General features: G+C 42.0%; 1 protein-coding gene across 1 annotated transcript in view; it reads left to right on the top strand.

Annotated features, from left to right (window-relative positions):
* Nucleotides 1-20977, top strand: part of LOC147108174 (protein unc-13 homolog A-like) — a 470724-nt gene extending 449747 nt beyond the window's left edge. The window contains exons 38-41 of the mRNA XM_086004706.1: nucleotides 9406-9462; nucleotides 10216-10308; nucleotides 17455-17614; nucleotides 19187-20977. Of these exons, the coding sequence (XP_085860832.1) occupies nucleotides 9406-9462; nucleotides 10216-10308; nucleotides 17455-17614; nucleotides 19187-19472 (596 nt within the window). The 3' untranslated portion in view covers nucleotides 19473-20977. The remainder of the gene's footprint in view (nucleotides 1-9405; nucleotides 9463-10215; nucleotides 10309-17454; nucleotides 17615-19186) is intronic.
* Nucleotides 20978-25969: the final 4992 nt, after the last annotated feature.

Genomic DNA, 25969 nt, shown 5'->3' with positions numbered 1-25969 from the left:
TCACTGAAAGTTAACATTCAGGTACAGCAAGCAATTAGGAAAGCAAATGGTATGTTGGCCTTTATTACAAGAGGATTTGAGTATAAGAGTAAAAGGGCAGGATTTTCATTGGGCTGTGGAGGCGGGATTGGAGGCGTGTGGGAGGTTAAAATCTCAATCGGGGGGCATGAACCCATCTCGCCCCCAACCCGCCTCCATGCCAGTTTCAAAGAAGGCGGATACCCGACCTGTGCTGGGACCCACCTCCCCGAGGCGGGAAGGGGATTCGTGCCAATTAACTGCCTGTTAACAGGTAGTTAACGGGCAGTTTTTAGCCTAATCCCTATTTTTATTGCTGAAGTGTGGGATTCCCGACGGCTCCAAACCACGCCAAGTTAACATAGACATAGAAACATAGAAGATAGGAGCAGGAGTAGGCCATTCGGCCCTTCGAGCCTGCTCCGCCATTCAATGAGATCATGGCTGATCATTCAAATTCAGTACCCTGTCCCTGCCTTCTCCCCATATCCCTTGATCCCTTTAGCCTTAAGAAATATATCCAACTCTTTCTTGAATATATTTAATGAACTGGCCTCCACCGCCCTCTGTGGCAGAGAATTCCACAGGTTCACCACTCTCTGGGTGAAGAAATTCCTCCTCATTTCAGTCCTAAATGTCCTACCCCTTATCCTTTAGACTATGACCCCTGGTTCTGGACTCCCTGACCATCGGGAACAGCCTTCCTGCATCTAGTCTGTCTAGGCCTGACAGAATTTTATAGGTTTCGATGAGATCCCCTCTCAATCTTCTAAACTCCAGTGAGTATAAGCCCAATCGACACAATCTCTCCTCATACGTCATTCCTGCCATCCCAGGTATCAGCCTGGTGAATCTTCGCTGCACTCCTTCCATGGCAAGAACGTCCTTCCTCAGATAAGGCGACCAAAACTGCACACAATACTCAAGGTGCGGTCTCACCAAGGCCCTGTACAACTGCAGCAAGACATCCTTGTTCCTGTACTTGAACCCTCTTGCTACGAAGGCCAACATACCATTTGCCTTCTTAACCGCCTGCTGCACCTGCATGCTTACCTTCAGTGACTGGTGCACAAGAACACCCAGGTCTCTTTGCACTTCCCCTTCTCCCAATCTATTGCCATTCAAATAATAATGTGCCTTCCTGTTTTTGCCACCAAAGTGGATAACCTCACATTTATCCACATTATAGTGCATTTGCCATGTTTCTGCCCAATCACCTAACCTGTCCAAATCGTACTGGAGTTTCATGACATCTTCCTCGCAGCATACCCTCCCACCCAGCTTTGTGTCGTCTGCAAATTTGGAGATATTACATCCAATTCCCTCGTCCAGATCATTAATATATATTGTGAACAGCTGGGGTCCTAGGACCGATCCTTGCGGTACCCCACTAGTCACTGCCGGCCACTTGGAAAATGACCCATTTATTCCATTTAACGAGGCGGACCATCGGGTTGGAGGGTTCGAGATGTTCGGTGTTCAGGTGAGTGATGGGTGCATGAGTTCAGAGGGAAGTGTGTTTGGTGTATTTAAAGAAGTTTTACTTACCTTTACAGCCTTCCTTCCTTCATGTCTCGGGAGTCCCTCATCTCACCGGCACAGAAAGCAGAATAGCCGCGAGCTGCCAAAAGTTGCAGCATTCAGCTTTCTGTTCTGGAGAGATCTCTAAATCAGCCTGAGAGGAAGGTATTAACTTGGAGTACAGATTGTCAGTGTTTGACAGCTTCAAACAGCTGTCAAATGCTGATATTTCATCTGTCAAAAGCTTTTGACAGATGAAATGTCAATCTGTGACGTCACTTGTTGCTGGGTGGCCCTTAATTGGCCTGCTGAGCCCGCTTGGCAGGCTCAACAAGGTCAATCAAGTCAAAATCGTGTGGGTTGGCCACAACTCGATGGAGGCGGGACTACAACCTCCTACACGCCGCCTCAATGAAAATCCAGCCCCAGGTGTCTTACTGCAATTATATAGGGCCCCGGTGAGACCACACCTGGAGTATTGTGTACAGTTTTGGTCTCCTTACCTAAGGAAGGATATACTTGCCATAGAGGGAGTGCAATGAAGATTCACCAGCCTGGTTCCTTGGATGGGAGTTGGGGGGGGGGGGATTGTCCTATGAGGAGATATTGAGTAGACTAGGCCTATATTCTCTGGCATTTAGAAGAATGAGAGGTGATCTCATTGAAACATATCAAATTCTTACAGGGCTTGACAGGGTAGATGCAGGGAGGGTGTTTCCCCTGGCTGGGGAGTCTGGACCCAGGGGTCACAGTCTCAGAATAAGGGGTCGGCCATTTAGGACTGAGATGAGGAGAAATTTCTTCACTGAGGGTGGTGAATCTTTGGAATTCTCTACCCCAGAGGGCTGTGGAGGCTCAGTCGTTGAGTATATTCAAGACAGAGATTGTTAGATTTTTGAATATTAAGGGAATCGAGGGCTACGGGGATAGTTCAGGAAAGTGGAGATGAGGTAGAAGATCAGCCATGATCTTATTGAATGGCGGAGCAGGCTCGAATGGCCTACTCCTGCTCATATTTCTTATGTTCTTATAGAAAGCTAGTATTGTCGTTAAAAACCCATCTGGTCCTTTAGGGAAGGAAATCTGCAGTCCATACCCAGTCTGGCCTACATGTGACTCCAGACCCACAGCAATGTGGTTGACTCTTAATTGCCCTCTGAGCAAGCCACTCAGTTGTATTCAAGAAGGCGGGGCTCACCACCATCTTCTCGAGGGCAATTAGGGATGGGTAATAAATGCTGGCTTTGCCGGCAACATCCATATCCTGTGACTGAATTAAAAAAAGATCGCCAGATCTCTGTGGGCCTTTGCTTCGTCGCTGACTGCAAATTCCGGGCTGTAATTTTTTTTTAAATTTGCTTTAAAAGATATATATATATATATATATCTCCTTGATAAAGTTTTAATAACATAGCTGAAAATGGGTTTATCATGAAAAATAAGCATTTTAAATCACAGTGTCAATCCACCACCTGTGAGTAACCTGATTTTAAATCTGTGAAAATGACTTAAAATATATACAAAACTATTTTTTAGTTAGATTGAGGTACAGTAGTCAGTTCCTTAGTAAATTAAAAGTCATTCAAAAATCTTTCAAAACGTACCTATTACTGTAGTGTCCTTGCGCCCAAAAGATCCAGCTTAATTTTTAGAGCCGCCTCAACGGCGTGCAATTAGCGGAAACTCCCAGTGGTGATTAATTCACCCGGGGGGCGTGGCCAGTTTTGTGGGCCTGCTTCTAGCGCGTCATTTTTAAAACTAGCGCAAAAGATCACAGGAAACTCGAGTTGCGCTCAATGCAATTTGTGCTTAAAAATTCTGTGATCTTTTGGGCCGATTGCGACACAAACCAGCGCAATTAAGCAGAAGCTGCAGGCCATAATATTTACCAGGCATAGCATAATGTTGGGAACATGGAGTAATAACAAATATTAATCAAACGATATGCATTCAGTAACTAGAAAATAAATTAATTACCAAATGTGGCTAAGTTTGTTATTACCAGAGCACGCTGAAGGAAATTTCAATAACATCCACCCCTAGAATTACCCTGTTCTAAGTGAAACACTAGACCATTAATACCAATTTTTTACTTCAACACTCTGAGGCCTTGAAATTATGCTCAACATGTTCATGTGAAATTTCTTTGCTGTTTCACAGAGGTATTGGCCCATTTATTTAATTGGGGTAATGTTTTCATTTAAAATAGTAGACAAAGGAATTGTTAAGTGTTTGTACACTATTATTCGTGCAGCATAATTTCAAAGCCCAATGGTTTGAGAGGCAGATATTGTATGATGAAACCGGATTTGGGATAAGGTACAACACACAGTGCCAGAAATGTTGCTTTGACTATGGATGCAGGCCAAATACACAGAAGGTGAGGGAAATCTTACATTGCACTAGGCCGATGGTGGGCAAAATCTGACCCGCCAATGGATTCAATCCGGCCCGCCAAAGCCTGGCTTTGAGGCTGAACGTCCACAGCACCTGACCCCGCCCTATGTAACGTCCGGAGACGGGTCATTGTCTCCGAGGCAGCAGGGGAGTCCAGCAATGGGCCTTCGAGACGGTAGGCGCAGCTACGGAGATCGGCGGCTGAGGTGGACAGAAAGCAGCCGGGAGTCGCGGATTGAGCCACGGCCCCTCGGGTGAGGGCCTTTTACCGACGGTCTTTGTTTTTGTTTTTGCCTCTTGATGGAGGTGTGCAACTCTGAAAGTCAGTCACACTAGAAATGAAATCCACTTTTATCTCCATTGCTTATTTAACTGCAACCAATTCCAACTATCCCTTCATAACAAATCACGTGTATTGCCAGGCCGAGCAAGAGCTCAGGCATGAGCTCATAAACAGGGGAAAAAAAAATATTTTTCTTGTCAGTTGTGGTTGAAATTTATTTGACGTGTATAAAAAGTATCAGGTGGTGAAACCCATCCCCTCTTTTTTTTCCTTTTTTAAAAGAAAAGATATTTTCTTTCCTTCCACTTTTGGTCTTTGTGGTCTATACTATTTGTTCAAGTTATAAAGCAGTGTATTCGCAAATAATCCACCCATGCATCAGAGAGAGCAATAATTCATCAAGCTTTGCTGATATGGTGACTTGACCAAAAAGAGCGCAGGTTGACATTTAATGAGGTCAAATTAAGAGCCTGTGTATAGGATAAATAAACCAAACCCCTTAAGGTAACACTGCTCCACAGTTAAACCTGTCCCAGTTTGAACCTTTTAAGTATCCCCGTCCCAAAAACAAATAGCAATAATCCAAGTACAATTAACAATTTGGACATAGAAGTTCAGGACAGGCTGAAAGGGCCCAAAACAAATAAATCCCAGTGTTGGATGGCGTTTATTCCCAATTACTAAGAGAGACTAAGAGACATGTTGAGCACTGTTTCCAATTCTAGTCACCAACACAAGGCAAGCATTCAAATCCTGAACAAAAAAGGCACAAGAAAACCAGTAGTGTTAGAGAACTAAAATATTAGGAAAGACGGGTGAAATTTGAGCTTTACAACCTTGAAAGGAGGTGACTAAAAGATGATCTTATAGAGTTGTATAAAGTAAACAATATAGAAAAAGTTGGTCTGGAATACAGTACTATAAATTAAACTGTGACTGTAGGCCATTGGGACACAGATTTGAACAAATAAAAGACTAATTTTGGACTGATGACAGGAAGTTCTTCACATTTTTAGTGGTCAACACATGAAATGGGCTTCTGGGTAGATAGCAGAGGTGAAAATCCTGGAAACATTTGGGCAACAGTTAAATGTTGTAGGGGTACCGTAGGGTCTTTCTCAATACATGAACAAAGATGGTCCAAATAGCCTTCCTCATCTGAATGTAATGATATGCGATGCATTGCTAAGATTCACAATGAATAGGAAGGTGGCTTTTATAATACAAAATACAGCATGGGGAAAACCCATATGTTAGAACAAAGAAGTTAGTTTTAATTCATAGTAAACTGGAAGGGTGTATAAGCTATAGGAAAAGCATATAAGTGTAGATGAATGAATTGATCATAGATTTCAGTCGCAGTGAAGCGTTACGAATGTTCTCGTGTAACTATGCTTGTGTTGGAGTACATGCAACCAGTAAGGTCTGAGATGCCAGGAGTGAAAAGCTTCAACTTGTACAAACACCTACCAACAGTAGCCTGTTGACTGTCCAATCCTATTTCTTATTTAAAGGAGCTTTTTTTTTTGCAAATGAGTAATCATAGCTCGTACTGTGAATGTTTTTCAAGTGATTGCTGCTGTGCTTTTCTTCCTTAGTGTCTTAAAGTTCTGATCTAAACAGGCTCAGGCGATGGAAATGTGTTGCATGTTGAGACCAAGCCCCACAGTTGTGTGAAAATGTGTCTAGAATTAAACAGTTTAGAAAAAAAGTCAGAGAGGAAATTACTGCTATTTTAAAATATTATTGGTTGCCTGTATTTCTGATCTGTTCTGCTTACCTTGTTTATGTACAGAAATACATTTTTCTAAAAAAAAATAACAATTGTTATTCACAGCCTAATTTGTTTGATATTTGTACTTAGCTAATTTAGCTACCCTCTTTTGTCAACTGTAAATCAAATCATTAAGGTCTCCGGCTGTAGAACTACCGTTGCTTAACCATGGTCAGTACTGTACCATTCAATAACTAATTGAAATTTGATTGCATGTAGAATTTTGTGTCATCTTTTTTGCTGAGCAAGTGAGTAACCCTATAATTTTCAAGTTTAAAAGCTGATTTCACAGACACATATTTTAACCAAGTCCCATTGAATCCACAGAGTGACTAACATTTGTGTAGTTAGTCATATATTTTAGACCGCAGGACTGTTTCAATAGTTTGTCGGTAGATGCAGTGAAACAAATATTGTATAAATGTTCAGATCCTAATACGGGCCAATTCCACAACACTTTTCCCAATAACCTAAATATTTTATTTGAACAAATGGATCATCAGTGATAAACAGATGGGACCAGCTGTGCCACAGGATAACCACAGCAGCTGGTTCATTTCAGATCGAACTTCAGATCTACAGCTCAGCTTACCTATGAGTTCCAGCAGCTATTAAAGCTGTTTTAGCACACAGATGTAATTGCCAACTCGTGATTTTTTTCCCCCCCAATATTACGGCAGGTTTGGTCAAAGAGGTAGGTTTTTAGGACCAGCCCGTCCAACGGAGGATAGCGAGGTTTAGGGAGGGGTTTCCAGAGCCTAGGGCCCAGGCAGCTGAAGAAACGGCCGCCAATGGTGGAGCGATTCAAATCGGGAATGAGCAAGAGGCTCGAATTGGAGGAGAGCAGAGATATTGGAGAATTGTATGCTGGTGGAGCTTACAGTGATAGGGAGGGGCTAGGCCATGGAGGGGTTGCCAGACCGGGAACCACTGTAGGTCAGTGAGCACAGAGGTGATAGGTGAATGGGACTTGATGCGAGTTAGGATAAGGGCAGCAGAGCTTTGGATGAGCTCAAGTTTATGGAGGAGGGGAGACCAGCCAGGAGAACATTGGAATAGTCAAGTCTAGAGGTATCAAAAACACGTATGAGGATTTCAGCAGCAGCTGAGCTGAGGTAGTGACGGAAATGGATGATGATACAGAGTTGGCAGTAAGTGGTCTTGGTGATAGAGCAGATATGTGCGGATGCTCACCTTAGGGTCAAATAGGATGGCAAGGTTGCGAGCGGTCTGGTTCAGCTTCAGATGGTGACCAGGGAGTGGGATGGAGTTTGTAGCAGGGACTGAAGAGTTGGTCTTCCCAATATTCAGTTGGCGGAAATTTCTGCTCATCCAGGACTGGAGGATGTCTGACGAGCAGCGTGACAAATAAGAGACAGTGGAGGGATTGAGAGAGGTGGTGCTGAGGTAGGGCTGGGTGTCATCAGTGTACATGTGGTTTTCAGATGATGTCGCCGAGGGGCAGCATGTAGATGAGAAATAGAAGGGGATAAAGGATAGATCCTTGGGGTACTCCAGAGGTAACGATGCAGGAATGGGAAGAGAAGCCATTGCAGGTGATTCTCTGGCTATGACTGGATAGATAAGAATGGAACCAGGCGAGGGCAGTCCCACCCAGCTGGATGACAGAGGAGAGGTGTTGGAGGAGGATGGTGTGGTCAACCGTATCAAAGGCTGCAGATAAGTCAAGAAGAATGAAGGAAGATAGTTTACCACGGTCAGTCGCATTGGATGTCATTTGTGACTGATAACCTACCTCACATCAATGGGGATTAATGTTTTCGCACTTGGATTTAAATATGAAATTAGTTTGGCCTGCCTCTGTAGTGCTCTGTTCTCATAATTTGCAAGCACAAGGCTGCTCCTGATTCTGCATTAATTGCCACTAAATTGACATCATCTTAAGCTGATGCAGGTATAAGAAATGGAGGTCAACCTTGTGCAACATGATATGATGTTGCACAAGTTTAATGGCTTTGGTACATTGTGGCAGATTAGCAGGAATTTCACCCTGCATTTAACGTGGGCTTTTTTTTTGCAAAGTGGTAGTGAAACTAACATTGCCGATGTTTTATGTATAGCGTGCAGTGCATTTCAATGTCGATATGGATATATATGTTGAGTGTGATCACAATTTAGTCATTGTTCATTGTTTTGTATCAAAGTGTGCTGCTGAAATGTTAGTTCTATGCAGTCAAACTCTGCCAAGATCACCACACTATTGAACATGGATTGTAAATGGTAATTCATCTCAGGAATTAAATATTATCAATATATTGGGACATAACAAAAGTAAAGCAAAATCTTATCAGAGATAATCATGCTTAGTTTGCATCCCATTACTGTGACAAAAACATAACTAATGTCATAATGCACAATGTATAATCTTTTGTCCTAAATTATAATGCTGTTTAAAGGTCAGTTGACAAGGTTTTATAGTTTCCCAATAAAAGTTGATCTTTAGCATCTGTATTTTTTTTTATATAACTTTAATGTTCAAATTTGTTTTTGTACATCAGGTTAGGGGGAAATGTGGAAAACAATATTTTTTTACAAGTAAAACCTGACAGATTGACTTAGTTTTATTTTTGCAATAATTCCATAGTTCCCTAATTATTTTTCAGATTAAAATCAAATATATATTCTATTCGACCCAGCTAAATTCTGATAAGATCACCCCAAATTTACCAAGTAAAACAGGGATTGTCAATAGTAATTAGTCGAGAGGTTTTTTTGTTATAATACGTATGTGTAATAGTGAACCTTGAGCATATATTTTGGAAAGTTAGTTTTCTTATTGATGTAGCTGATATTGTATGATGCATTGGAATATATTTACTGAATTTCTCCATATTCTGAAATATTAGTGTTTATATCTGGGAACGTCTATCCACTATGTTTGCTCCCAAACTGCTACTAAATATTATTTTGAAAGCTTAAAGTATGGTAGTAAGGGCTAGGTATCAGTCTCCCCCTTATGTAACATTGAGGGATTATCGAGCAATTCATGATTATATACATATTTAATTGAATTAACCTGGAAAACGGGTGAACGATTAATTTGATCCTATAAATATCCATACTAATAGGATGTTGCAACCAAGCATTCTTTTAACAATACATCAACTCTAACACCACGTGAACCAATCAATAATGCGGACTTAAAAACAAGGTAACAAAAATGTGAAATGGCTTCTTTATTCAGATTCTCAACATTGTCATTTGACCTTTACAGACCTTTGGCTCAAAGTGGTAGTATCTGTGTGGCTAGAACTGTTTTCTCTGATATTCTTCATTTGTCTAAAGATGTTTGTTCGGACAACTGATGCGTCTGTCTACTGTGCGTATTCTCACTTCAATTTCTTCTTCCTTTCATTTTCGCCTGCCGTCTGGCTTTGATTTCACAACTCAGTGCATGGTGGGAAGGGTATTAGGTTTACCCATAGCGAGGAGGTTTATCCTGAAAAGGGTACGTTCGAGCAGAATGTTGCCGTTCATGGCAGCATTAGAATGTCTGGGCTTGAAACAACTGTTCAGTTGATGCCAAAGTGGGACTTTCAAGAATCTAGTACTAAGCATCCCAAATTGAGCAGTCCTTGTGCATGTTTTTGTAGCAAGCAGCTTCCTACAGAAAGTCAACACAATGTAGCAGTTTGCTTGTTACAATTGTAATTATGGAGGACTTTTTCATTTGGGTAAAAGGAAAGGTTTTTGCAAGACCCTGAAATGGAATTGCCTCTGAAATAATATATTCAGTTTGTAAGGAGAGAGAAAAAAAAAAATCAAGGTTTGGATATTTGGCGAGGAGCAGAAGCTCTTGCATGATCTACAAAATCTATTGTTTTCGACCAGTAATCACAACTTGGATATATTGTCTAATTTTAATTGCAATTTGGCTCCCAACAAACTGAATTAATGTGTTTGTCATGCGGATTCGAATGTGGGCTGGTGTCTGTTATTTTTAATTGCATCAAACTCACCACAGCAGAACCAGTGGCATCATGATGGCTGAAATTTTGCTTGCACTGGGCCAATGGGGGAGGAAACCTATTTCAATTGGATGAGTTTAAGCATGTAACTCATTGGGCTGTCCCAGTTACTAAATTAAGCCCTTCACCAGGGCTCACTTCGCACACAGTGAGTCTTGCACTGAATGCTGTATATACAGTTCATTATCACCATTAAATGGGCTTTTAAATTTTAAATCTCTGCAATTTCACAGGATCTGGTGTGGATGATCCAGTAGGAGAAGTGTCTGTCCATGTAGAGCTTTTCACACATCCAGGAACTGGAGAGCACAAAATCACAGTTAAAGGTTAGTTAGAATGAGTATCACCCACACCCTAACTTTTTTTGGTATTCATGGAATTATAATAAAGTTAAAAGCTGTGTCCTCCAGATATCTTATAGGTGTCCGTAATATGTGTAACAACCCAATTGCTAAATTTTCTGCAGCAACTTTTGATATAAACATCAGTTTCATTAAGGTCGCAGCGTGAAAAGCATTTAACAAGATGTCCAAGCTGTATTGGCTTGACTTCTGTCAAATTCCAAATCCTATGGGAAGTAGCCTTTTAGAATGAAAATAGAGTCTTGTAAACTGAACAAATGTGCAAATGCTATATAATAAATGTTAAACTTGTGTTGTACACTTAACATGTTCAATAATACTTGCCATCTCTTGTACTGTAACAAAGCAGCTAGATTGCTGAAACTTTTCTACTGCTCATTTTTGAATTGAGAGCGGAGGCTTGTTTTTTTTGTTTAGATACAATTTTGCCAAAGATATTTTTTTTGTATTTGAAAACACTTAAGTAGCCCATCCATCCTGCTCTCTGTCCTCATTCTCATTTCAGAAATAAAATCAACAATGTCATATGGCATTGGGTTTGCCCAGGAACTGAGACATCTTAGTTACCTTACTTTTTGCAGGAAAAAATATTTCTCGTGATCTATATAAACGCTTCCTGAGTAGAGGAATAACAAATATTTTTTAAACTAGACAAAAGGAAGTGTAGTAATAAGAGAAAGTGATTTGCCTCACTTTTATAAAATAAACAGGTTGTGTGTTTTAAACCAGCCTTCTCACCAAATCTTAGTAAAGGACCATAATCCCAAGCAGTGATTTGTTGGCAAGGTTGAAGTGCACTGGGGACTAGAAAGATGAAGCTAGAGCGGTCAACATTGTAGGCGAAAGATTTTCAATCACAAGTCAGCCACATTCCCGAGATGTGATATGATTAAAAGTGACGAGCTGCATCGATCACACTCGCAAGGGAATCAATAGTGCCAGCAACATCCCGCTATAAGATTTACAGAGCTCAATAATTTTAATAGAGCACTGTCACTGATACTGTGAATTCTGGTAAACGCCCAGCAGTATAGCATTGGTTTTTCTCACTCACTTTCACTGAATTCTGGTAAACACCCAGCCGTATAGTATTGTTTATCTCTCGCTCCCTATGACTCACTCTACAGCAAGGGAAAGTAGAAGACTATTATAAAGCCAGGATTTATTGGCAGAAGCCAGTGGGAGGTTGCACTCCTTTATTCTTAATCAGAGGGATGGGGTGGGAGGGTGGCGGCTGGAGCAAGATGTTGCAATCTTGTGTGAAATTCCAAATGCAGGATAATGGGTAGGCTACGGAAGCATTTTGGGAACCCATGTCAATAAATGGACAGAATCATGTTTGCCCTTTGAATTGCTCGAGCTCCTGATGCATTCCAACCTCCGAGTTCCCACTTTTCATCCCCAAAATAGTTAACTTGGCCTGCAGGTATCCATGCCCTCCACTCCAGGTCACTGAAGAGCAGAATGTTGGGAATGATATTCCCCTATTAGCCACTAGATGGCAGACATAGCAACATAGGGCATCATGGCAATGGGTCACAACCAGTCCAAGGATACCACAGAACTTCACAAGGGCTACAGTTTGCCAGCTGAGTGTATAATGAATATCCCTGTAATGTAGACCGTATTGGTTTCAGAGTGCTGGCATAGGTGCGATGGACCGAATAGTAGCCATCATTTTATAATAGAAAATTCATTTCAGACACATTACAATTCATTAAGAATTTTTCCAATTTTGATTACCACTATAAAATGAACACTTGCACAGAAAGCAGCAGTAAGATTGATCATAAGCCTTAAAGGAATGAGCTGAGGAAGATTTGAGAAACTTAGGCCTAGAAATTCAGTTGGTTGCGCCAGCGATTAGCGCCCAAAGAGCCCAAGAATTGGGGCGTTACCAAATGTTCGGGCGGGCGCAATGAGGATAGCGACACCTCCCATATTGCGTATCCATTTAGCGCCAGCGCTAACTCTGCCCGCGTGCGCAGGCAGTTAATAACGTCATTTCAGTGTGCAACGCCTTTTTGGCGCCCCTGACCGGATATTCGGTGGCACCCGGAACCTTTCCACCTGGCGCTATTAGTGACAGTTGGATGGAACGATCCCAGGCCCTTCTCGGAGTCGGGGGGCGCTATTTAAAGGGGACAGCTCTAGTATAAAAGCTGCAGCCACTTGCCTGTTCATTCTGTTCGTTGCTGGAGAGAGTTGGTGAACTACTGTTGCACACTATTTTTCGGATTTAGCCTTCGAACGTGCAGGCCTGTCCGGAGCAGTTGGAGCGCTAGACATTACTGCGTGTTGCCAGTCTGGCATAGCAATGGGAGCTGCTTTGGAGGGGAACGTCCTCATGGCCGAACACTTGGAAGGGGCACAGAAATGGCGGGAGAGGGGGCCGGCGTTGGCCAATCCGACGATACGCTGCGAGGGTTTTCAGGCAGCAGGTGTCATACCTTACCATGTCCGAGGAGCAGTGTCTGCGAAGGCTCAGATTCGGTAAGGAGGTTGTGACTGAGCTGTGCCACCTGCTTCCTGAGGATCTGCAGCCGCGTCTACGGTGCAGGACCTCTCTGTCGGTTGCCGTCAAAGTGACTGTTGCCCTAAACTTTTACGCAAGCGGATCCTTTCAGGCAGCCACTGGGGACATCGCGAATATAACACAATTTGCAGTGCATTGTTGCATCCGGCAAGTGACAGCTGCCTTCTATAGAAGGAGGTGTCAATTAATCACCGTCCCTGTGACCCTGGAGAAGCAGGCGGAGCACGCGCAGGGCTTCGCTGCTATTGCGGACTTCCCCATGGTGCAGGGGGCCATAGATTGCACACACGTGGCTTCGCGGGCGCCATTGCAGAATCCAGAGGAGTTCTGCAACTGAAAGTGGTTCCACTCCCTCAATGTCCAGCTGGTCTGTGACTACCGCCAGATGATCATGGCAGTCAACGCACAATTCCCTGGGAGCAGCCATGATGCGTTCATCCTGCGGCAGACCTCAGTTTCTGACCTTTTTGAGGGCCCGGCTCACCCACGAGGCTGGCTTCTGGGCCCATGGCTCATGACCCCATTCCGTTTGCCCGCCAGAACTTTACAACAGCAGCAATCAGGGGACCAGGAATATTGTCGAGCACACAGCGTTTCCGCTGTCTGGACCATTCGGGGGAAGCCCTGCAGTACTCACCGGAGCAAGTGGGTCGCATCGTCGTCATCTGCTGCATGCTCCACAACTTAGCCATTCGACGAACCCAGCCAATGCCAGCCGACCCTCAAGGTCCAGAAGAGCAGGCGGACGAGGAGGAGGAAGATGGGAGGGCTCCGGAAAGTGGAAGGGCCGTCCGTCAGAGGCTCATAAGGACTCAGTTCTAGGCCCCTCTGACGGAATGATGGCTGTCATTCGTCCTGCACACTTCGGATCGGTCAAAGCCTATGAAGGCCACCATGAGTGTAAATAGTTACAAGTACCATTGTAAATTTTAAAAAGTGTGTCATAAAAGTGCTTCCTTCCAGCATAACAACATCATGTCAACAGAAACCATAACTAACAGTCAACTCTCTGGCAAAGCCGCAAAACTAAAGAAACCATCACAAACAATCACAACAGGTGAGGGCATCCTTGAATTTGGAGGAAGAAACTTCTCAGCAACTCCCTCTATTGCTGGCCCCTTGATGGAGACAGACTTCTCTTTCGCGGTCGGCCCCTTCCTTCCCTACTGCTCCTACGTAATTGAACCCCAGTGGCAAGGTCAAGGCTGGGGGACCTCTGGGCTTGGAGGGTGCGGAGGCTGGCTGCTTGATCTGGGCATGGCTGGAAGCAGTGTGCACTGCAGACGTTCCAGCGGTGGCATGAGCAATGGTCACCTGCTGCGAGAGGACACCTGCACCATGGTCTGATGACACACTGGCTCTCTGAGGGGACCGGTTCAGCTCAACCGCCACAATCGACTGCTCCACTGATTCCTGGTCTCGTGTGGTACTGGAAGGGCCCGGGATGATCCTAACTGATGCAGATAGGGTGACAGCAGTGAGAGTTGGTGTGGACAAGGCCAGCAAGTGACTGCGTGGCAGGTGCCAGTGCTTTGGACAAGGCCGGAGCAGTCCGTTCCACTGCCTCGGACAGACCTTTCCAGGGATTGGCCGAAGCTCTGAACAGTCCTTTCCATAGCGGCCCCGAAGCCCTGGACAGTCCTCTCCATTGCTGCCCCAAAGTCCAGCACACTCTTTGCCAGTGTTTCTATTGACTGAGGCATCCTCCCCACTGCAGCCATAAGCTCAGTGTGCCTGAGCTGGGCCTGGGTGCTCATTTCAGCCAGACTCCGCACCTCCTCTGCACTCTTCGTTCCCTGCCTTGCCCTCTGGGGAGCCGGTGGCCGAATTTGCCTACCCACCTCGCGTTGCTGCAGGCCGCTTGTTCCGGCAACTGACTCATCAGAGCCCTCCCCTCTAGGGAACTACTATCCTCAGTCTGCAATGTGAAGGCTCCCCTGCGGCTGGAACGGATGGTCCGGCTTCCTCCTGATTTTCGCCTCCGGAGGCACTGGCAGCTTCAGGACCCGGATCCCGAGCTGGTGATGCAGCATCTGAAAGCGTGGCTTTAGCAAAAGGACAGGTTGGCAGCAAGGCAATGACATGGCTCCACAGTGAGAAAGTATGCTGGCGAGGGGACCAAGTGGAAGGAGACAGCTGTAAAAGGTGAGAACTTTACCATCGCTGTCGACAATGGGGTCGGCAGCTGCAGTGGTAACAGGACCACACAGACGTCCTCCAAGAATCTGGTGCACTCTCTCTTCGAGATCTGAGTGACCGAACCGGTGGAGGACCTCCATAAGTGAAGCTGGTCTTTGCGATGCTTGGACTGCAGGGGAAAGAAATGTTACATGATGCCCGGAGTGATCATCTCATGCCCCCCCAGGGTGGAAGAGCCCTTACGTGATGCCCTGAGTCAGATGTGCATGTGTGTGCCCAGAAAGGGAGCTTGCTGACACATGGCCATTGGGGCATCGCGCACCCTGTAGCCATAAAGTCAGATGCAGATGGAGGGATTCAGAAGTTTGAATAAACACCACTCACGACCCGAGCGAGGTAGTTGAATTTCTTCCTGCACGGCCCAGGGCTCCTGGTCACCATGCTGCTGGAGTTGACCCTCTGAGAAACATGCCTCCAAGCTCAGCAGTATTCCTTTTGATTTGGCCTCCTGCCATTGTCTGGGTACAGAACATCTTGACGGCGCTTCACTGTGGCCACCCATTGCTCCAGAGCCTCATTGCTGAAGCGCTCTGCTCTCTGTCTCACCTTCTCTATCTGGTCCAAGGTTTTTGCGGCAGAGAAGGGCCTGCGCCGATTCTGAGGCCTACAAGGCGGTGTGTGTGGAAGCTGAGGCTGACTGACCCACCCCTTTAAGAGCCAGCCGGCGCCTGGAAGTCTCGTGGTTTTTGGTAATTGAGAGCACCTGCGCTGCGCTCGTCCGCACCGATATTGGGTTGTGCCGGAAGTTTTGCACCTTAGGAGTCCCGTCTGAAGTCGCGCCTCAATCACCTGTGGGGCGATGCAACCCAATATCGCATCTGGCTATAAACTTTGCGCAGCACCAGTTCTAACGCTTCAAGTGGGGCTATACCCAATTTCTAGGCCTTTACAATGTAGAAAGGAGGCAAAACATTGGGTTATTCAAAATATAGTAGATACTATGGGCTGGATTTTGCCAGCCCTGGGGAGGTGGGTCTCCTATGAAAATGGCAGAATTTGGGAGCGGGTTAATGCCAATTAACAGGCAGTTTTTTGGCTAATCCCTATTTTGAACCCTGAAGTGAGGGCTCCGAACCTCGCCAGGGTCAACGACGCAGGCTGTCGGTCTGCAGGGGGGCCGAGATACCCGGTGTGCAGAGGTAAAGTGTTTCAATAAGTTTAATTACCTTTACTTCTTCCTGCACGCTTCCTCCCTTCAGGTCGCGGGAGTCCCTCAGCTCACTGGCGCAGAATGGCCGCTGAACTGTCAAAAGCTGCAGCCTCTGCTCAGGAAGGCTTTCTAATTGAGGCTTGAGTAAAGACACAACTTAGATAGATTGTCAGTGTTTGACAGCTTCAGAGCTGTCAAAAGCTCTTGACAGATGAAACAGCACTTGCTGACGTCACCTGTAACTGGCTTTACCTTAATTGGCCTGCTGGGCAGGCCAAACAAGGGAAAATAGTGTGGGTTGGCCACAAGTCGATGGAGGCGGGACTACAACCCAACAAGTGGGAGTCCCGCCTCCAAAAGCTCCCCATTGACAAAATCCAGCCCGATGATGGGAGAGTTTATGTACTAAGAGGATAACATTTCATAGGCCAAATGGACTCTTCTCATTCATGACATGTTATTAATGGGTTAAATTCATATTTAGGCCATGGGAACCATGATCTGCTGAAAACCAAACTAACGTATTAAGTTGCTGTAGAAAATGTATAGCATATAAGTGTACAGTGGGTGAAATTTTAATCAAAACTTCATGAAAAAGTATGTTTTGGGGGATATCTTTGTAGTATATACATAGTTTGCACTACCATAGTTTAGAAATAATGCTACTATATATTTGCAATAAAGCAGGGATTAAACTCTGCAGTCATACTTAATGGTGCAGCATTCTCAGGGCACCTACACCATGGACTAAGTGATAGAATCCTATATACAGGAAACTTTGTGCTATCCGGCACCCATGGGACCGAGCTACGGCCGTTTTTTTAAAAGCTCCGGATAGACCAGCGTCAATGTTATCAGATAGGAGCTTTTCAATCGCAGTATCTGACCACAAACACTGTTGCTCAGCAACAGCTTGTAAACACTCGGCCCAGTAGCTTGGAAGCGTCTCTGAAGCTGTTGCTAAGCGACAAAGACGCTTTCCAGAGCCTGCCTGTGAAAAGAATGCTAGGAGGGAAAAAAACACCTAACCAAAACGGCTGCTGATTTCTGCTGTTAGATCAAAGTTGCCGGACATTCAACTTCCAGATAACAAAGTTTCCGGTATTGTGTTGTGGCCACAACTGTGACTTCTTGATCTAAATTGCATATTAATCCTTAAATGCAGATTTAAGTAGTTTCCTTATGCCAGAATTTAAGTCTCTCATGGTTTTCTTTCCCTTTGTAGTTGTGGCTGCCAACGATCTAAAGTGGCAAACAACCGGTATCTTCCGTCCATTTGTTGAAGTTAATATGATCGGGCCCCATCTTAGTGACAAGAAGAGGAGGTTCGCCACTAAATCCAAAAACAACAGCTGGGCTCCAAAATTCAATGAAAACTTTCAATTGTATGTACCTTCAATTGCTATTTAGTAAAATGATTGCTTCATGCAACTTGTTGATTATTCCAAATGCTGTGTGGCATATTTGGCCATTTCTTCTAAGTTAGTGCAACAGCTATCCAGCACCCAAGACAGAATGTCAATGGGGCCAATTTGTGTGCACTGCTGTGTCAGTTCTAAATGGCTAAGAACTGGCCCAGTGGTAATGTTCTAATATGTACTGAAATTGAATTCTATTTTCCAAATCATTAACCTCCATTCCAATTTGGACCCATCCCTCTCCTTTATATATGGTCCATCTCACTAACTCTTCCCTCCCATTCCTGAACTTCAAGCCCATTGCTTCTTGCAACTAACTGGATTGTGCTTTTCCAGATTCCCCGTCACATGCACAGTGATGTCTCAACTTTCCACACCAGAGCTTCTGAAATGTCTTCATTTTCACTCAGCCACCATAAATTGACAAAACCCTTGAATATGTCTGCACCTCTGCTGTACTGAATCATTGTCTATTTCCATCACCTATAGCATAGTTTCTAGAACTTCATTCCTAAACTACTGCTGTTACAAGTTTTGGTATTTTAGATAGTCTCTTGGTTATTGTGTGCTAGTCACTCCTGTAAGTGATCCAAATGCCTTCTGTTCAGGACTGTACTACCTAATAACTACAATAGTGTAACCAAGAGGCGTTACCTAACCCCTTGTGAAAAAGACAATATCCAGTTCAGATCACGTGCACTTCTCCAATTTACTGAGTGGACTAAAACACTTTAGTGCGATGAAGCCAAATGCAAATGGTTACGGTTTTGCATTGCTGAGTAACAAATGTAACCAAATATCATCTTGATTCAACGGGCTTGGGATGAGATGATTGAACCTGTGTCTCCACTTGAAGTAGACTGAGCTGCAATACTCCACAAACTGACTCATCTATCTTTAATACACAACTTCAGTGCTTGAATCATTAATATATTATGACTTATTATAATTTGTCCATATTTGTAATGTTGGGGTGGAGAGAACAATTCTCCTTCTGAGCTTAGTCTATAAACCAAATATTTAATAACTATTGTAGAAAAATGCCAAAGAAAAAAATTAAACATTAATCTATCAGTAACATTAGTTGTAAACAAGTAAATATTTTCAAAGTTGTGTGCATATTAAGATAATTAACAGCAGTATAGTTGAATGCTATAACATGGGGAGAGGGGCACCGAGCTTAAGTTAACAGTGTGCAATAGCTTTATGAAGTACACTTCCCCTTTTACTTTTTAAGCAAGTTCAGTCTGTGTTTATGAAGAAAATACATGTGCATTAGGTTTTTAGTAAACTATCATCTTGGGCTCTCAGAATTTGTTACAGCGCATGTATGCTTCAGCTGGTTTTTTAACGTTATACTTTCTCCAAAATCTAGACTTTATTTTGATTCAAGCCATTGCAACTATTATCAACATTAATTAGACATAAAAATGATGAGGGCAAATAGTGAATTATTAGATGCTGCACTAGAGTTGGGGATAGATTAGAAATAAATAAAGTATGTCTATATAACTAATCATTTATCCAATTAATTTGCAGCAGCTTGAGCGCTGAGGATGGCCCAGAATGTTATGAACTCCAGATCTGTGTGAAGGATTACTGTTTTGCCCGAGAAGATCGGAGTGTTGGCATCGCTGTGATGCAGTTGCGAGAGATCATTCAGAAGGGGAGTTCTGCCTGCTGGTTACCACTTGGCCGCAGGATTCATATGGATGAGACAGGACTAACTGTCCTCAGGATACTTTCACAAAGAAACAATGACGAGGTGGCAAAGGAGTTTGTAAAATTAAAATCCGACATACGCTCTGCTGAAGAGGGCAGTTGAAAAAGGTGGCCAAAAAAAATCAAAAAGTAGATCGGAATTTAAAACTTTAAATTTCTGAAGCTCTTTGGAGCTTCAGTTTTCTCGTCTAAATGAAGCCACATGTCCTAATTATGAAGTAAGCAAAAAAAATTCAGCAAGAGGCCTGATTCAAGTTTTGGTATATGCATGTCTCTGTAATTCATTTTTTTTGCCAGCGTGGACAATTAATTTTATTTTTTGTTCATGAGAGGCAGCACCCAGCCCCTTAGAAATCTGAATATTCATATGGATTGACTTTTACCTTAAGGCTAATGTCACTTTTGTGTAAATAAATCCTGCATGACTCTACTGAGCCTGTGTACAATGAGCACTGTGATCCTGTCCTTGTGGAGACCTACAGCTGAGAGAACTTATATACCTCTTGTGAAAAGCCTCAGTTAACCTTCCTCTTCAACACCAAACTGCCAAAGTGTCTTTATACTCACTGGCGTAGCCAATTTCTTACACATTCCACAGTATTTCCTGAACAGATTTTGTTACTCTGAGCTGTATTCACAAACAGGCTTGGTATTTTACAAACCACAGGATTAGACCCAAGTTTTTGTATTTAATTTATTGGGTTGCAAAAAACATTATTTTACAGCAATGACTCAGTTAATTAACATCCATTTAAAATTCTGCTGTAATGTGAGAATGGAAAGATTAACATTTAATAGCTGTTCTAAGGACTCTTCACCCCTTGGGTCAGTCCAGAGAAACTCCCATTTACCTGGGCCAATCAATTGTTTTTTTCAGCTCATGCACGGACTGAAAAAATATTACTATAATAAGCATCATGAATAGCCTTATTATTGTAATATTAGCCACAATTCAAAAACTATTTTACTAAGTAAACTCACTTCTTTTCTACCTCAACTTTAATTTTACTCCAACTAATATACTGCCAATCATCTATTCAAATATTTCTTTACAAATTACCACTTTTCTTCCTTGCTCCCACTGTCCCGTGTGGTAATTTGGGGACAACTTCACAAAAATTGGCAGAAGATTGGTGTTGTGTTTTTTTAAACCAAGAACCTAAAGACTGAAAGGCACATCAGAGAGAATTTGCAAGGCTCAGAGATGACCAATAGGCATTAAATAAATCCTCCAGCTCTATGTTGATAATGAAATGATGATCCTAGTATTGCATAAAGTCCATTTACAATTGAAAATATTTGGCACTTTTCAGTATTAAAACAAGGAAAGCAGACATTGGGATTTCCTCCAATCCAATACCATAAAAGCGTATTTATTTTTTGTTTCCCTCACCCTCCGTGATGGTTTGCAACTTGAGACTGCTGCTAACATAATTCTACCTTTAGGTAAACATTAGCCAAAGCCCCAGTGGGCCCTGCACCCCTTGCAATGCCTAGGTTTTTTTTTGTATTTGTTTTTGAAATTTTAGCTTTCATTGTTGCCTTCAATAATTTATTTTGTCATGTTGCAAAAAATATTAAAGATTAAAAACAAGGCTCACATGATGATCTCGCCTTACAAGAACATCTTACTTACTATTTTGTCTTACTAGATTCTAATAAAATACTTAGTGCTTTTTAATATCTTGAAGCATCTAACTTGGTCAGGCAACATTGCAAGCCTGTCAGCAGTAAAGTATCAAAGTCTGAACATATTTAATATCTGCAATTTTAATCAGAATTTCTATTTGCTTATTTATATATCCACTTAAACTTTTTTTTGGGTGAGGGGGGGGAAATCAAAACTTCAGAGCCACCAGTAATTGGTTGCAAGCTTTAAAATGGGTTAACATACACACAAGTAAGTATTAAATAGTTTTAAGCAATGTAAATGGGAAATATCATGTGATTACTCTTAATGAATCCTCCAGAATAAAGCTCCACAATTACCTGATTAGAGTATTTAATAAAAGACAGCTCTCTCTATATTGAAAAAGAATTACATAAGTTTTTTTTCAATATAAACTCACCTGGAGGTATTTTACCACCTTAGTGGCATTCTTTTTCAGCGTGTTATGACTAATTTCAAAAACATAACTTTTTCTTCTAAACATTCACGCTTGGCTTTCTCAATGAGGAAAAAACAGTATTTCAGTTACATTAGTGATGTCTTGGTACCCTTAGCAAGCAGTGGCACTCTCGGTGACTGGATGTACACGTCCAGAGTCTAGACAAAAAAGCCTATTGCCTGACCAAGAATGGACTAGGGTTAAAGTTGGAATAGTTCATACACTATGTAAAAATCACCATTTTACAGCTGCAGAATTGTTGACCTTCTAAAAAAAATTACAATTCAATATTACTCATGGGGGGGGGGGGGGGGGGCGGTGGAAAAAGAACAGGACAGTATTCATCACTTTTCCCTACAGCTCTATTTATTTTACAAACAAAAACTTTTGTCTAATCCTAGATGATCTTAAAGTAGCTTTTGGTTTGGAAACCACATTGCTGTACCAACAGTGGTATTCTCTCCTGTTCACTGTGGGTGACACTTGTTTTGCTGCCTTACATGCTAAGTTTAATGTAAGAATTGATTTTTTTTGTAAGTGAGGGAATGCATGAAAGTAAAATAGTTCCAAATGAAGGGTGTGGCACTTTCTATGGCTGAATATTCATTTTGTTTGAAGACTTGTGGGGAAATAGTGTGAAGCTTAATTCATTTTTTTTTTTTTTTTTTTAAAAAGTCATTTCAAATGAGTTTGTTTTTTTATATGCTTTCAGCACCCAGCATGCTGAAAACAGTTTCTGAATACTATAGTACACCTTGAACAAAGCAGCCCATTCCAGTGCATCGAATGCAAAATGTTCAGAGACGAATGGTGTGAAATAATTTGCACTATTATTGCCTTCACCTTTCAGATCCTGTTTCAAACTAGTCTTCAGCAAGAAAACCTTTTGCTGTTGCCCATTTATGCTACATTTTTTCTTTAACATAAAATGCTGTTATTTCAGATTTCCAGCATCTGCAGTATTTTGCTATCGTACAAGGGTTTTTCCTTTTTGTTTTATATACTTTGTATTTCAAAAATACTTTGCAAAACTGTTTTATTTCTTGGTTAGCAACCAATCAACCTGTGCCATACACCCAAGAAAAGTTGAGATTCCCTCCTAGAATAAACTTTTAATTTAACTTTGGTATTTCATTTAATATTAAGTTTGGTTTTGTTTCAATTTCCTGGATTAATCCCAACATTTTTACACTAGAATTTTTTTTAACTTTTCAATTTAAAAAAATTCTTACCAATTGATAGAGGTTCTTTGATTCCACTTTGTAATACAGGAAACTGTGTTATCCGGAGGCGAACCGTCCGGCAAGCTCGAGCCACCGGCAAAAATCAGGAGCTGTTTTTTATTCTTTTCATTGCTTTGCTTTTATTGAACAGTCAAGCTCTGCAACGTAGCTAAGCAACAGCTTCAGCTAGAGACGCTTGCTGACTTGAGGCTGTTGCTAAGCAACAGGGTTTGTTGATTCATACGGAGATGAAAATCTCCGTATGTTTCAACATTAGCTCTGGAGTGTACGGCAGTTTTGAGGGAACGGCAGCAGCTCGGTCCCGTCGGTGCCGGATAGCACAAAGTTTCCTGTATTCAGCATTAGAAATACAACATCTCAGCTTCATTAGCAGTAGCTAACTGCATTACCAGATTTAGTAAGGAGGGGATAAAGTTCCCATGTTCTACGAAGTAATTTCACTAGGGTAGCAATGAGGACAATTCTTCAGTATCCTTGGGGGTGGGAGCCCATAAAGAGGGGAAAGAGGCAAAAATCAGCCAAATCATATTAAGGGGTCTCTTACTGGAGAGAGATAGATTTTTGTTGGTTAAGGATATCAAGGGATATGGAGCAAAGGTGGGTAAATGGAATTGAGGTACAGATCAGCCACAATTGAATTGAATGGTGGCTCAGGAGGCTGAATTCTGCTTTTATGTAACTATTTTGTTGGCTGTGAAGCCTTTTGGAACATCTTGAAGTCATGAAAGGCACTATATAAATGTAAGTGCTTTTTAGAGGAGATTCATTGCTAAGAAAAGTGGATAACCATCTCGCTCACAAAGATACAAGTCACAGAACAGCGAGTTGTCTAGCTGGAGATAGAATTCAACATTGAGGCAAAGTTAGGATTACTGACAGAAACAGAAGTGGTTGCGTTAGTCTACAGCGCCAAATCAGACACACACGACGATCACCTATCTTAATAGGAACGTATTGCCAGTGTATGTTAAAGATCAGTACAGTATTTGGTAAAAGGGATGAATTTACTAAGAAAACTGTTCCAATTACTGGGTTTGCCAGCCTTAGGAGTGTTGAGGACAGAAACCGACTTGCTTAGAAAAGATATAGGATCTACAAAATTAGCAAACATAGCAGCTATTGAAAATTATTTAAACTAGATGCAAGGGAGGGGAACAAGATAAAAAGGTATAAATGTTAGCTTAACAAATGTGTACACAGTAACAAATACAGGATTGGATTTTCACAAAAACACAAAGCAAATTTTTGTATATAAAATGCCTGAACTAGAGCCTATGATAGCAGTAAGGCACACAATGCAATAACAACTGAACCCCAGTAGGATGAAATGGATACAGCATGAGGGAGATGGTGTTCAGGAAGGATAGAGATAGGAAGAGAGGGATATAGCTCTATACGTCAGATCACCAGGCACCAAGGTAATAAAAACAAAAAAATTAAGTACCACAGATTGGTTTCAACTTGCTCATTTTCCCACAAACTGAAAATAGTTACAGCTCCAAGTCACCTTTGTTTGCAGCCATCTAGCTGGAGGACAGCAGGGAAGACTATAAAAAGTACATTTAGATCTTTATATGCTGAATAGTCTTTTTTAGGTTTTTAAATAATGAACTAGTCTTCACATCTAACTGCTGTTTTATTATTTTCAACCACTTACTGCGAATGGAGAGAGTTAACTGGTGTAACCTAGTAAAAAAACTTTTATTTAGGCTGCAACTAAAACTTCACATGATGGTACACTTGGAGATGAGAAGAGAAGCTATACACCAATTTACTATATTCATTCTATAGTAAATAACATTTAAAAAGTCATAGAGCAGATTCCCAGTTAAATAGAAACCTCCTGAAATGTCATTCTCCAGCATACTAACATTTCTTGAAGCCTTCCAAATTTCAGATTATGGTGCATGAAATTAGAATCGTTTAGCCACTAGCAATGAAAACTCAATTTGCTGATTGATATTTGCCAACATTCCTTTTTCAAAAATATGACCAGTTTGTAAAGCACTTTGGGACGTTTTACTATGTTAAAGGTACTATATAATGCAAGTTGTTGACTACTGTTATTACAATTAGTAACTCAATGCCACATGACACTGAAGAAATACACCGCCTTAGAACACAAAAAAAAGTCACCAGCAACTGGAATGGGAGGCAGTATAAGGTCTGTATTTTGCTTAGTTGCTCAAAATTTGAAGCTGGGGGGGGGGGGGGGTGGAGAAGGAACTTGAGGAATGGAATTCCTGCTAATAAACTGAACTAAAACTCAATTGCGAGGGGGTCAGGGCTCAACGCATGCACATTGGACTAGTGTTATAGCAATGCAAGCAACACCAGAGTATTAAGCAGATGTGACCTAGGAGTGCCTTGTACTGTTGAAATCTGCATATTGGAAACATGTTTCATTTGCTAGTGGTCAGCATAAAGCACTAAGATATAAAAAACAGCTTCAAAGACTTGAATATACCAGAAGATAGATGTACTAAAAAAATAGAATTCTACACATCAGACAAGCTAGCTTATTCATGAATACAAAATACTGTAAGCAGTCTGGTTTACTGAAGGTCCTGTGTTTCTGAAAAAACATACAATGTCTTGTTGGATGGCCATTAATGCTAATGTTTACCTAATTTACAAACCTCTACTTTGGTGCTTTCAGCAAATTGTCGGGATTTTTTTTTTTTTAAACCAGTCATTATGAGAAGGAATATTTAAGACTTGCTTGACACTCCAATTTTCCCAAAAAACTTCAAATATTTACTATAAAACAGATGAATGACAGCACAAAACATTCCAACAATTGCAAGCAGAGGTCCTTGTTCATATCCTGTCGAATCACCTTGAATTTTTTTTGCAAATGGGTCCCCTAAGTCATCCAGTAAATTACAACTTAAGCCTTGGTTTCCATTAAGGAAAAATAGTGTGTGCCCAAGTATTAAATGAATACCTTGCACGCGGGCCATCTATGTGGAAAAGAGGTATCTTCAACTTTTGAAAGGTGGCGTTGGAGGAAGAAACAAGTGCTAGAGATGCTTTTATAGTAAGGTTAACTAACACTTAGTTTCCCTCTTCACCCACTGTTGAGGGTTTCTCCAAATCCCTTTCATATCTAGTAGTCTAGATTAGAATCAATTCTATTTAAAGTTATTTCCATAACAATTGGAGTATGTACTAAGTGCAAAATCTGATCTCCAATCTCATCAGTCCCATCTTCAAGCATACTGAGGCATTGAGTAGGTCCTTATTTA

The sequence above is a fragment of the Somniosus microcephalus genome, chromosome 13, assembly GCF_052327205.1.
Source record: "Somniosus microcephalus isolate GS21.2 chromosome 13, FLI_Smic_1.0, whole genome shotgun sequence".
NCBI lineage: Eukaryota > Metazoa > Chordata > Chondrichthyes > Squaliformes > Somniosidae > Somniosus > Somniosus microcephalus.
Note: the sequence above shows the minus strand (reverse complement) of the source record. Positions and strands in the feature narration are given on the sequence as shown.